This window comes from Lynx rufus, unplaced genomic scaffold (genome assembly GCF_022079265.1).
Source record: "Lynx rufus isolate CCGP_SWC_20201006 ecotype Redwood Valley unplaced genomic scaffold, mLynRuf1.p SCAF_1, whole genome shotgun sequence".
Taxonomy (NCBI): domain Eukaryota; kingdom Metazoa; phylum Chordata; class Mammalia; order Carnivora; family Felidae; genus Lynx; species Lynx rufus.
In genome coordinates, this window is record NW_025814823.1 from 135,836,405 (window position 1) to 135,848,816 (window position 12,412).

At 34.8% G+C, this 12,412-nt stretch overlaps 1 protein-coding gene across 1 annotated transcript in view; it reads left to right on the plus strand.

Annotated features, from left to right (window-relative positions):
• The window catches only part of SLC30A5 (solute carrier family 30 member 5), a 36,307-nt gene extending 25,918 nt beyond the window's left edge, over positions 1 to 10,389 (plus strand). Inside the window, exons 12-16 of the mRNA XM_047087490.1 lie at positions 924 to 1,053; positions 3,444 to 3,645; positions 4,307 to 4,533; positions 8,586 to 8,714; positions 9,547 to 10,389. Coding sequence (XP_046943446.1) covers positions 924 to 1,053; positions 3,444 to 3,645; positions 4,307 to 4,533; positions 8,586 to 8,714; positions 9,547 to 9,717 — 859 coding nt within the window. The 3' untranslated portion in view covers positions 9,718 to 10,389. The remainder of the gene's footprint in view (positions 1 to 923; positions 1,054 to 3,443; positions 3,646 to 4,306; positions 4,534 to 8,585; positions 8,715 to 9,546) is intronic.
• The last annotated feature ends 2,023 nt before the right edge of the window (positions 10,390 to 12,412 follow it).

Sequence of the window (12,412 nt, forward strand, 5' to 3'; positions counted from 1 at the left end):
CTGAATGGCAGTGAGCTCAAGATTATACTCTCTGCCAAATCCATCTTACATGGAGGTAGCAAAAATTAGTTAGATTTTGAGCTCTTTGCCTAACAGTTTCTTTGAGACAATGGAATGTGCATGGTCATTCACATCTTTGCTGTTATAAACAGTATTCAAACTTTGAAGTGGCTATGCATGAAATGCCCTTTCATTAACTGAATTCATTTCAACTGAATTCATTTCAACAAATACTAAAATCCCTGATTTATATGATGAATTTTGATAAGACCCTAAATAGATTGATAAATTCAGCTATTTTCAACTGTTTATATTCTGAAAGACAGAGGGGCCAAAGATACAAATAATTTTGGTACAAAGCAGAATCTGTGTGTTGTGACAGAGGTACAGAGCCCATCAAAGGCTTAAAGGAGAGAGAAGTAACTTCTTGCTAATAAATTAGGCAAGGCCTTGTATAAGAGAGAACATTGAAGAAGGACTTTGATAAATATTTAAAATTTTAACAAACATATACAGAAAGACTCTTTCAGCATTGGTGTGGTGTTTAAAATCTTGATAATTTTCTAGTCTTACTAATTATGTACATAATTGAAGATCTAGACTTATATATCCTCTTTTGTAACATAATAATGTTTATGCTTTAAAAATATTTGTAGGGGCGTCTGGGTAGGTTGAGCGGCCTACTTTGGCTGAGATCATGATCTCACCATTTCTGAGTTCGAGCCCCACATCAGGCCCTGTGCTGATGGCTCGGAACCTGGAGCCTGCTTTGGATTCTGTGTCTCCCTCTCTCTCAGCCCCTCCCCTGCTCGCACTCTGTCTCTCTCAAAAATAAATAAACATTAAAAATTTAAATAAATAAATAAAAATAAAATAAAAATATTTGTCATTTTCCTTTCTAAAAATATTTTTTACATTTCTAGGTATGGCCGAATAGAAATTCTCTCTGGATTTATTAATGGACTTTTTCTAATGGTAATAGCTTTTTTTGTGTTTATGGAGTCAGTGGCTAGATTAATTGATCCTCCGGAATTAGACACACACATGTTAACAGTAAGTCTCTTTTTTTCCTGTTTGATTTTCTACTCATAACCCCTTTAGCTTTCTCCATGCTAAAGTTTAACTACCTGTAATTATTGATGTAGGAAGGTTTTACTTTATTTTTATAATTTAAATTAACATAAGCTCTTGACCCTGTATTTACATTTACACTGCTGACTCTTAGAAATTAATCCTTTTCTCTCATATTTTAGCAGTCAGAATATTAGATGACATTCTAACACATAACAGATATCTTTCTGACTTATCCAGTGTTTTTGTATGAAGATGTGCTTTTATTTTTTTTTTTTAATGTTTATTTATTTTGAAAGGGAGCAAGCATGGATGGGGGAGGGGCAGAGAGAGAGGAAGAAAGAAAATTGCAAGCAGGCTCTGGCTGTCAGAGCAGAGCCCGACGTGCGGCTTGATCTCACAAACCGTGACATATGACCTGAGCCAAAATCAAAAGTTCCACACTTGCGAGTCACCCAGGTGCCCCAAGATGTGCTTTTAAATACCTGAGGAAATTTGCAAAATGTTAGCGAATCAGAAAAATACTATCATTTTAAAGGCTTTATCTTACAGATTATTTACTGTTAGAAATTTTTAATGTTCTCCCTGTATTGCCATACCTTTATATGTGCTGTTTCTTGAAGCTGGCATGCCCTTCCCTCACATCTGCCTTTCCACCTTCCTCAAGACTTTGCTTGTGTGTCTCAAGTGAGAGATTTTCCCTTAACTCCTGTCTTCCTTCCTCAGTTTCTTAGATTTCCCTTTCTCACTATTCGCATTGTATCTTGCTTTTTTTTTTTTTAAGCAACATTGAGTTAACTCCTTTGTCATTCTTCCACAATTAAAGATGTAAGTGAAGTATCTTGGGGACCTGAATGGTTTATTATTAAGTGTTAAATTCTAGCACCTGGCTTGTAGTTATGAATCTGGTTGGTGGAAGTATATGTTAGTAAAATGCTTTGGATTACAGTTTGGAAATATATTTTGAATTTTAAATGCTCACATCCTTTAACCTTTAATATTTATTACAGAAATACTTGCACAGGTGTGTAAAGGTGCATGATTCATTGTGCCATTGTTCATTATGGCGAAAAAAATCAATAAAAAGACTAATTAAATAAAGATGTTGTTTATAGAAAACTAGGTGCCCAGTAAGAAGAATGAGGCACATCTGTATATACAGGCATGAAAAATATTTGTAAGCTGTACTAAGTTAAAAAAAAATTTCCAAAGCAGTATTATAACATGATGCTATTATTGGTTTAAAAGGGGATTGATGTATGTATTTTAGTACATGCATAGAGTGTACACTATTCTCTTAGTGACTAACTCAGGGTTAGAATTATAAGGGGGATTATACTTTCTATGTTGTTTTTTTTTTTTTTTCTGGTGAAATCTATACAAATGAAGTATTTATCATTAGAGGACAAGTAGTTGAGATGATGGGGATCTCTTTATGCAGTATTTGATTTAATTCAAAGTTCAGTAACCATCTTCAAGCTCATAAAGCTAACTAAAATTTTAAAGTCTGACAAACAAATGAGCCACAATAAGAAATACATAGTTTCCATATATGATTACTAAAGTAAATCTTTTCTCTTACATCCTTTGGAAATTGATTAGAATTATCTGTACCCGTTATTTTTATATATTCTTTTTATAAATCAAATGAATTTCTCTGAAGGAGAAATTGTAGACGTACATAAATTAAATAACACCCTTAACTATTACCCGAAATCATTTTGTAAGGATAATCAAGGATAAGTAACTTTATGTATCCTTTAGGATGTTGTTGTGGCATTATTAAATCCAGACAATGCCATTTATATCTTTGCTTTTCCATTATACTTTTTTTTTTTACTTTGGCAAATTTTACTGTATTTAAGACACAATAAGACTGTATGTATTTGGAATCTACTAGTTAGTAAATTATAATCATTGCCTTACAAACTGAAATTTACCTAGTAATATAAATGAGATTTCAACTACAGTGTATACTTAAGCAGTACTTTCAAACTCTATTTAAATAAACAAAACAAAACTTTAGCATAATTTATTTATTCATAAACCATGAACCAGGTGCATATTATTCTTAATCACTTGCTTAAAGCAAGTCCAAATCCTTCTACTTGCCAAAACTTTGGTTTTTGGAAGTTAAAAATGTTTCTTCTAAAATACTCAAAAATCCGATTTTTAAAAATTTTGGATTTCCAAACAAAACTACATTAATAAGTAAATAAAATTTCTGAATTTCCTTATTGAACTTTGTGAGGTTTTACCATAAATACTTTTAAAACCATAAACAGAAAAACATTTAGATCTGTAGTAACTTTTAAGTAACAAATTTATTTTTTTAACTACAAATTGAAGGTTTTCTTTTCTCCTTTTACTAGCCAGTCTCAGTTGGAGGGCTGATAGTAAACCTTATTGGTATCTGTGCCTTTAGCCATGCCCATAACCATAACCATGGAGCTTCTCAGGGAAGCTGTCATTCATCTGATCACAGCCATTCCCACCATATGCATGGACACAGTGACCACGGACATGGTCACAGCCACGGATCTGCAGGCAGAGGCATGAATGCTAACATGAGGGGTGAGTCCTTGCCAAATATTGTCCTACCTTTCAGTTGTGTTCTGAATTGACACTGTCTTACTTGTATTAAGTATTAGGCTTCTGGTACAGCTTTATTTTTGTAAAACAATCTGTGGTTAAAAAATAAATAAATAAAGTCATCTGTTGTAGAAAATGCTCACATTGGTTCATAAATGTCAATTTTTAAACAGATTATTATAGAGTCCTTTTCCTGTGACATTTGCATAAATATTATTTGGAACGGGAACACTGAGTGTGTCATTATGAACTTTCACTACAAAAGAACCAGGAAATTTTTATTGTATTATAAATATACATGGGGGAATTTTTATCACTTACTGTGTTAAATTATATATTCTGATGGTTTAATAGAAGTAATTTGCGTAATGTCAAAACTTGGCTCATGTGTGATTTCTAGGAAAACCACACCATCATAAAACTTAACACTCTCTGTTACCGTTGCCTACATTTTTCCCTTTACCACTGGTCTGTGAATTGTTTGAGAGCAGTGACCTTGTTTTTTGTTGGTTTTTTTTTTAAGTACCATCCCCTAGCAGAATTTCTGGTGCATAGTAGATACCCAGTATTGTTTATAAAATGGATAAAAGAACTAAATTAGATGTGCTTTAATTTTTAATGTTTTCATGTGTTTTACTTGCAGGTGTATTTCTACATGTTTTGGCAGACACGCTTGGCAGTATTGGTGTGATCGTATCCACAGTTCTTATAGAGCAGTTTGGATGGTTCATTGCTGATCCCCTCTGTTCTCTTTTTATTGCCGTATTAATATTTCTCAGTGTTGTTCCACTGATTAAAGATGCCTGTCAGGTTCTACTTTTGAGATTGCCACCAGAATGTGAAAAAGAACTACATGTTGCTTTAGAAAAGGTACTGTGTGTAATTTCTTTACTATATTTTTTCCTTTTATTGTTATTTTTTAATGTTTTGTTTTATTTTTGAGAGAGAGCATGTGCACGCATGCAAACGGGTGGAGGGGCAGAGAGAGGGAAAGAGAGGATTCGAAGTGGGGTCTGCCCTGACAGCAGAGAGCCCAATGCGGGGCTCAAACTCACAAATGGTGAGATCATGACCTGAGCTGAAAATGAACACCGACTGAGCCACCCTGGTGCCCCTATTTTTTCCTTTTAAAATTTTTTTTTTTCAACGTTTTTTTATTTATTTTTGGGACAGAGAGAGACAGAGCATGAACAGGGGAGGGGCAGAGAGAGAGGGAGACACAGAATCGGAAACAGGCTCCAGGCTCCGAGCCATCAGCCCAGAGCCTGACGTGGGGCTCGAACTCACGGACCGCGAGATCGTGACCTGGCTGAAGTCGGACGCTTAACCGACTGCGCCACCCAGGCGCCCCTATTTTTTCCTTTTAAAATAGCATTTGAAATTGAGTAAGTTGACCCAACTAGGAATGTGAAAAATATGAGTGAAGAAAATACAGTCTTATTTAAAGGACATAAAAATAAGTACTGAATAAATGGAGACATTTTTCTTGGATGGCAAACAGTATTGTAAAGATGTTGCATTTCTTTTATTTAAATCTCAGTGCAGTTGCCTTTCCTTGGGATTTTTGGGTTTTTTTCCTTTTGTTTGTTTGTTTTATTTTGTTATCCAGTATTACTTGGAAGCTTATTTGGAAGAGTTAATGCTTGAGAATAACAAAAAAAAAACCCATAAATTACAGAATTAACTAATAGGATGCTGTTTGGTGATTATAAAGTTACGGAATTATCCAACACAAATAATAGTTTTGTTTTTGCGCAACAGTAAACACATAAATCAATTTTTTTTAAATTGGTGGTCCAGAAACAGACCCAGGAATTTATGGAATTCAGTACGTAGCAAAGCTTGGCATTTTAGATCAGTGGGGAGAAAGGGTGGACCTAATTAATATTTCTACTTAGTGGAATATAAAAAGCTGTATCTCTTTACCACCAAATATCAAAATGTATTTCTAATGTACTGGATATGTAAAAGATAAAAAATAATGAAGGTACTAAAATAAAATAGAAGAATACTTTCAGGGCTACAGAGGTAGAGAAAGCCTTTTTAATAAGTTCGAATTGAAACCAGAAGCCAAAAAAGGACAGAAAAAAATCTATAGATTGGAGCAGTTAAAAATTGTTGATTGGCAAAAGACTCCATTAACAAATAAGAAATACAGAAGGCAGACAAGAGAAAAATATTTGCAGCACGTATAAGCAACCAGAGACTTACTGTGCATAATTTTTTAAATTAAGAGAGTCTTGGGGCGCCTGGGTGCCTCAGCTGGTTGGGCAGCTGACTTCAGCTCAGGTCATGATCTCACAGCTTATGGGTTCAAGTCCTACATTCAGCTTGGAGCCTGGAGCCTGCTTCAGATTCTATGACTCCCTCTCTCTCTGCCCCTCCCCTACTCACATTCTGTCTCTCTCAAAAAATAAATAAACACTAAAAAATTAAAAATTAAAAAAAAAAATCAAGAGAGTCTTGAGGCGCCTGGGTGGCTCAGTGGGTTGAGCTCCAGCTTCAGCTCAGGTCATGATCTCACAGTTCGTAAGTTTGAGCTCCATATCAGGTTCTGTGCTGACAGCTCAGAGCCTAGAGCCTGCTTCAGATTCTGTGTCTCCCTCTCTCTGCCCTTACCCCTCTCATTCTCATTCTCTCTCTCTCTGTTAAAAATAAAAAAAATATTTTTATAAAACAAATTTGTTTAAAAAAGAAAGTCTTGTAAGAAAATGGACTAGAATATAAATCAGCAATTCACAGAAAAAACAAATACAAAAGAAATTTTTTTCAGCTTGTGGTTTGCCATGTCATATTTTCTTTTAAAGTAAGCCTCACCCAGGGGCGCCTGGGTGGCGCAGTCGGTTAAGCGTCCGACTTCAGCCAGGTCACGATCTCGCAGTCCGTGAGTTCGAGCCCCGCGTCGGGCTCTGGGCTGATGGCTCGGAGCCTGGAGCCTGTTTCTGATTCTGTGTCTCCCTCTCTCTCTGCCCCTCCCCCGTTCATACTCTGTCTCTCTCTGTCCCAAAAATAAATAATAAAACGTTGAAAAAAAAAAAAATTAAAGTAAGCCTCACCCATTGTGGGGCTCAAACTCACTCAAGATAAGAGTCACATGCTCTACCAACTGAGCCAACCAGGCACCCTTGCCATATCACATTAAATCAGGATCTGCTGATGAAAAGTTGGCATCTTGAATATTAAAGGAATAGCATCTTAACCCACTGTTTTCATAAATAAAATTAGTAGTTCCCTCACCTTCTTGTTATTAGTGAATACTACATTATTCTAAAAGTGAAAAAAAGTTTTATTTCAAAAATAATGTATGTCCATTATGGGAAAAGGAAAACTTCAAAATACAGAAAAGCACACACACACAAAATCACATATAATTCTACCACCTAGAAAGAAACCTCTTTATATTTTATTTTATTTTATTTTATTTTATTTTATTTTATTTTATTTTAATTTTATTTTAGTGATCTCTGCCACCAATGTGGAGCTCAAACTCATGATCAAGAGTTGCATGCTCTAGGGGTGCCTGGGTGGCTCATTTGGTTAAACGTCCAACTCTTGGTTTCAGCTCAGGTCATGATCTCATGTTTCAGGAGTTCGAGGCCCACATCAGATTCTAAGCTGACAGCACAGAGCCTGCTTGGGTTCTCTCTCTCTCTCTCTCTCTGCCCCTCCCCATTTGTGCTGTCTCTGTCTCTCTCAAAATAAGTAAATTAAAAAAATATATTTAAAAAAAAAAAAAGGGGCACCTGGGTGGCTCAGGTGGTTAAGTGTCCGACTTCGCCTCAGATCATGATCTCACGGTTTGTGAGTTCGAGCCCCACGTCAGGCTCTGTGCTGACAGGTCGGAGCCTGGAGCCTGCTTCTGATTGTGTGTCTCCTTCTCTCTCTGTCCCTCCCCTGTTCACGCTCTGTCTCTCACTCTCTCTAAAAATAAAATAAAAAAACATTTAAAAAGAAAAAAGAAAAGAGTTGCATGCTCTACCAACTGAGCCAGCCAGGTGCCCCTGGAAAGAAGCACTTTTAAAAATTGTTTTTCTTGGGGCGCCTGGGTGGCGCAGTCGGTTAAGCGTCCGACTTCAGCTCAGGTCACGATCTCGCAGTCCGCGAGTTCGAGCCCCGCGTCGGGCTCTGGGCTGATGGCTCAGAGCCTGGAGCCTGCTTCCGATTCTGTGTCTCCCTCTCTCTCTGCCCCTCCCCCGTTCATGCTGTGTCTCTCTCTGTCTCAAAAATAAATAAACATTAAAAAAAAAAAAATTAAAAATTGTTTTTCTATATTTTAGGTATTTTGAACATGGCAAAAAACTATTTTTTGCTACTTTGTAAATTTTTCCCCATTTAATTATGTCATCTTGATAAATACCTTTAATACATTTTTGATGACAGTGTCCTATTACATTATATGTGTTGTCTGTTTTTAACCAGTTCTCCATTACTAAGCATAAAGGATATCTTTTGAACATGTTTCTATACTAAATAATACGTGAATGTATGTATCAACATGAGGAAACCATTTAGTCCATTGAATGTATCCCAAAGTTTAGCATCGGTAAAGTACCTCTTCAAGAAGGGAAAATGGGTGTGCAACTATTATTCACTTCCCATTCAGAGCTGTCTTCCTCGGTATCACTCTTTTGGAAATATTTTACTTCAAGTGAGTTGTCCCTTTCCTTTCTCACTTCCTTGCTCTCCTTATTATCTTTTTTTTTTCTTCTTAAGAGAGGGAGAGAGAGGATCCCAAGCAGGCTCCACACTTGTCAGCACAGAGCCTGATGTGGGGATCGATCCCATGAACCTTGAGATCATGACGTGAGCCGAAATCGAGAGTCAGACACTTAATCATCTGGTTCCTGGACCAAAAAGATTGCTTTGTGTTAAATAAATTAGGCTTTATGTCCATTTATGTCACCTCTTTTTTTATCTTACAGATACAGAAAATTGAAGGATTAATATCATACCGAGACCCTCATTTTTGGCGTCATTCAGCCAGTGTTGTGGCAGGAACAGTTCATATACAGGTGGCATCCGATGTGCTGGAGCAAAGAATAGTACAGCAGGTGATCAGCTTTTCTTTTTAAAGTAATTTCAGTTGAGTTAATTCATGCATAAATTTGCACACATCATAAATTACACAGTTCAGTAATCATTTGACTGTTCAAAAACATCAATCTTTTGGCTGTCTAAAGATAATATACCTTATTTTTTACATCTAGATTTGTTTTCTGCCCAAAAATGATAAAAATTAAGTTTTAGTATTTAGAGCACAAGCTTAAGGTAATGTTAAAATATCACTTGTGATCCACCTTGGTTCCCAATAGGTTATCTAGAAATTAATTATTATGAATATAGCTCTAGATTAATAATAATCACAATAAAGTTGGCAAGGTATATGCTATGGTTGGAGGTAAGAATCAAAATAGTTTTAATATCCCTTTTCTAAACATACCAAATTGGAAACAAAAGCTGTTTTTCTTTTCAAATTGGAATGTCAGGTCAGTAATTTACAGGTCTTCTAAAAGATTATATTTAACATTTTACCAAGTAAATAATAAACATTACTTTGAGGATTATCTTTTTTTTTTTTTTATGTTTATTTATATTTGAGAGAGAGCGTGGGCAGGGGAGGGGCAGAGAGACAGAGACAGAATATGAAGCAGGCTCCAGACTCTGAGCTGTCATCACAGAGCCTCATGTAGGGCTCAAACTCACGAGCTGTGAGATCATGACCTGAGCCGAAATCAGATACTCAACTGACTGAGCCACCCAGGCGCCCCGGGGATTATCTTTGACTATCTGTGGCTATGAAAAAAATGTCCTATCAGTTATTTGAGACATATGTACTAAATGCACTAATCTAAATGCTTTAAAATGTATGGGTTTTTATAACAGGTTACAGGAATACTTAAAGATGCTGGAGTAAACAATTTAACCATTCAAGTGGAAAAAGAGGCATACTTTCAACATATGTCTGGCCTAAGTACTGGATTTCATGATGTTCTAGCTATGACCAAACAAATGGAGTCCATGAAATACTACAAAGATGGTACTTACATCATGTGACATAACTCAAGGATTACCTCTGGGGTATGGACAATGAAGATGAAATTGCTCGGTATTTATAATATTGCCAGAAGGAAGAAAATTGCACATAATTGTACAGAAACATTTTGCTGTATTTGAGACAAATTCTAAAGTTCCCTACTATTGGATCAAGGAATCTTTCATAAAGGAAATTTAAATACAGAATGAAGCATTAATTGTACAAGTAAAGTAATTTCTTGAATTACGTGTATAATGAGAATCTTAAAATTTGAACATGTGTCACATCATCTTCGAAAATGAACATATAATGATGGATTCTGGTGAAGACCAAAATTACTTCTGTGTGTTTACTTTCTGTCATAAAATATCTCCATTGTAAATAATGTATTTACATGTTTATTACAAAGACCCAAATGAAAAATTTTTAGTCAATTTTTTGCATAGCCCTAGGATAAAATAGGAATAAAAGTTCTATATTTATGGATTTTCTGTATATAAAACTGGTTTCTAATTATAACTTAAATCCATTACGTAAAAGCTGTATTGCCACTTTAAATGTAAACTAAATTATTTAGGAGAAACCAACCACTGAAATGAGACAAGCTGAAATGAGAATAGGGAATTAAAACATTATCGATGTATTGAAAACCAACCACTCTGTAAAATAAATTTTTTTTACTTTTGGTAATATTTGCAAATGAATAATTACTTTATTAGGGTAAAGAATTTTACCAAGCTGTGTGCATATTATTCGATCACTTGTCTTCTTCCTCTGTAGTAGAATGTTCCATTTCTTGTAATGCATCTGCCATTCCAAGTTGCTTATCAAGCTGGTATCCACGCAGTGCTAGGGTTTTCATCTATTCAGTTAGCTCCATATTTTGTGGAATAGCCAGTTGAGAGAATCGTAGATAATTGTCAATTCATGTTTGAATTTTCTGCCTTTAGACTAACGTAATTTTTTTTTTAAGTTCTGGAACATGTAGATCTATAAGAAATATCAAAGAAAAGGTAGTTATTTTAAAGTTTAGTAGGTAAATCTTGTCCATAAGTATTTGGGCACCATGACATCAAAATACTTACCCTGTAACTATTTTCTATAGCAATATCTAATTTATATTTTTTCATTTCCAGTTTAAAATGAATTTATAGTCTGAAAAGACTGTATGATAAATATATTATAATATATGCCGTTTTATGAACACCAAAGAATGTTGTTCAAAAGACACTTTTGAATACCTATTTATAAACAGGTGAATATTTTCATTCTTATAATAGGAATTTTGATAAGTAGGATGAATTAATTTTAGTATGGTTACTATTTTCTTATCTATACCATAATGGCAAACATGTATTGTAAATCATATTTTTATCTTACCAATTTTAATATGTGAGAGGTTTTAGAAATTTGTTATAAGTTATTTTGATATTCTTTGTCTTATCTTTACACATTTTCTGGTCCAGAATCTTCAATACATATTAAAATTTTTGAGTGGTGGGAAAATAATCGCATATTGATGTTTTAATGCAATTTTGGTTTGTTAAAAAAGTTTTTAAATAGATAGGTACAATAAATATTGCACCATTATCAAAATTGTCATTTCCCTTTGGAGGCATATAAACAGCAGGAAAGTTAAATTACTGTGATGAGAGATAAGGTGAGAGAGAGGGCAGGGGCTGAAGGTTAAGGGATTGCAGATGGAAAGTAGGACCAGTGTTAAGAACACCAGGGTACTAGGTCTAGCTCATACAAAACCATGTGATTTGAGGTAAATTAGCTTCTCTCAGTATCTTTTTTTTCCTTATACATAAAGTCAGAATAAAATTTCAAAATCGTAGGGTTATGAGGAGCAAAAGGAATAATGTATGAACAAATAATGTAAGGAAAAAATTTTCTTAATGAATTGAAAGTTGAAAAGGGCTAAATAAAGTTGAGGTTTTCTTACTATTTTAAATCTGCCTTTAAAGGTAGCTTTCAATTTGTCTGTTTTTTTCTATTAAAATCAGCATCCCAAGAGATTAACTACATGTTAAATGTATGAATAAGTTCAAAATAATACCCCAAACCGTAGCCTGTAACAGTTCATTTGCACCAAGAAGAATGGTTATGGTTGTTTACCACACCTACTAATTTTTTTCCCCTTCCCTTTATTCCAAGCATTGTTTTTCCCTTATTACCAACTTGGGAGCTCATGATTTCCACTTAGAATTAACTTTACATCTGTTATAGTATAGATTTATTGTTCCTTTTACATAGTAATTGATAAAACTTTTGGGGCACCTGGGTGGCATCCGACTTCAGCTCGGGTCATGATCTCGTCGTATGAGAGTTCAAGCCCTGCATCAGGCTCTCTGCTTTAAGCGCAGAGCCCACTTGAGATTCTCTGTCTCCTTATCTCCCCGCTCACTCTCTGTTTCTTAAAAATAAAAATAAAACATTTTAAAAAATAATTTAAAAAATTAACAAACTTTACATTTTTCTAATCATAATAGAATAATGAAGCTCTATATATAATTAAATATCTGTAACATAGGATTCGTTTTACTTTAAATTTAGATTATCATTCTCCCCTAAAATTTTAATGCAGAGACGTTTGTTTTTACTAGTTAATGGTCACATTGTTCAAAATTAAAGAGTGAATGGCAAAAAGCTTCACACCTGTCACTCAGATACACAGCTCTCCCTCCTCTCTAGAAATTACCACACTTGGGG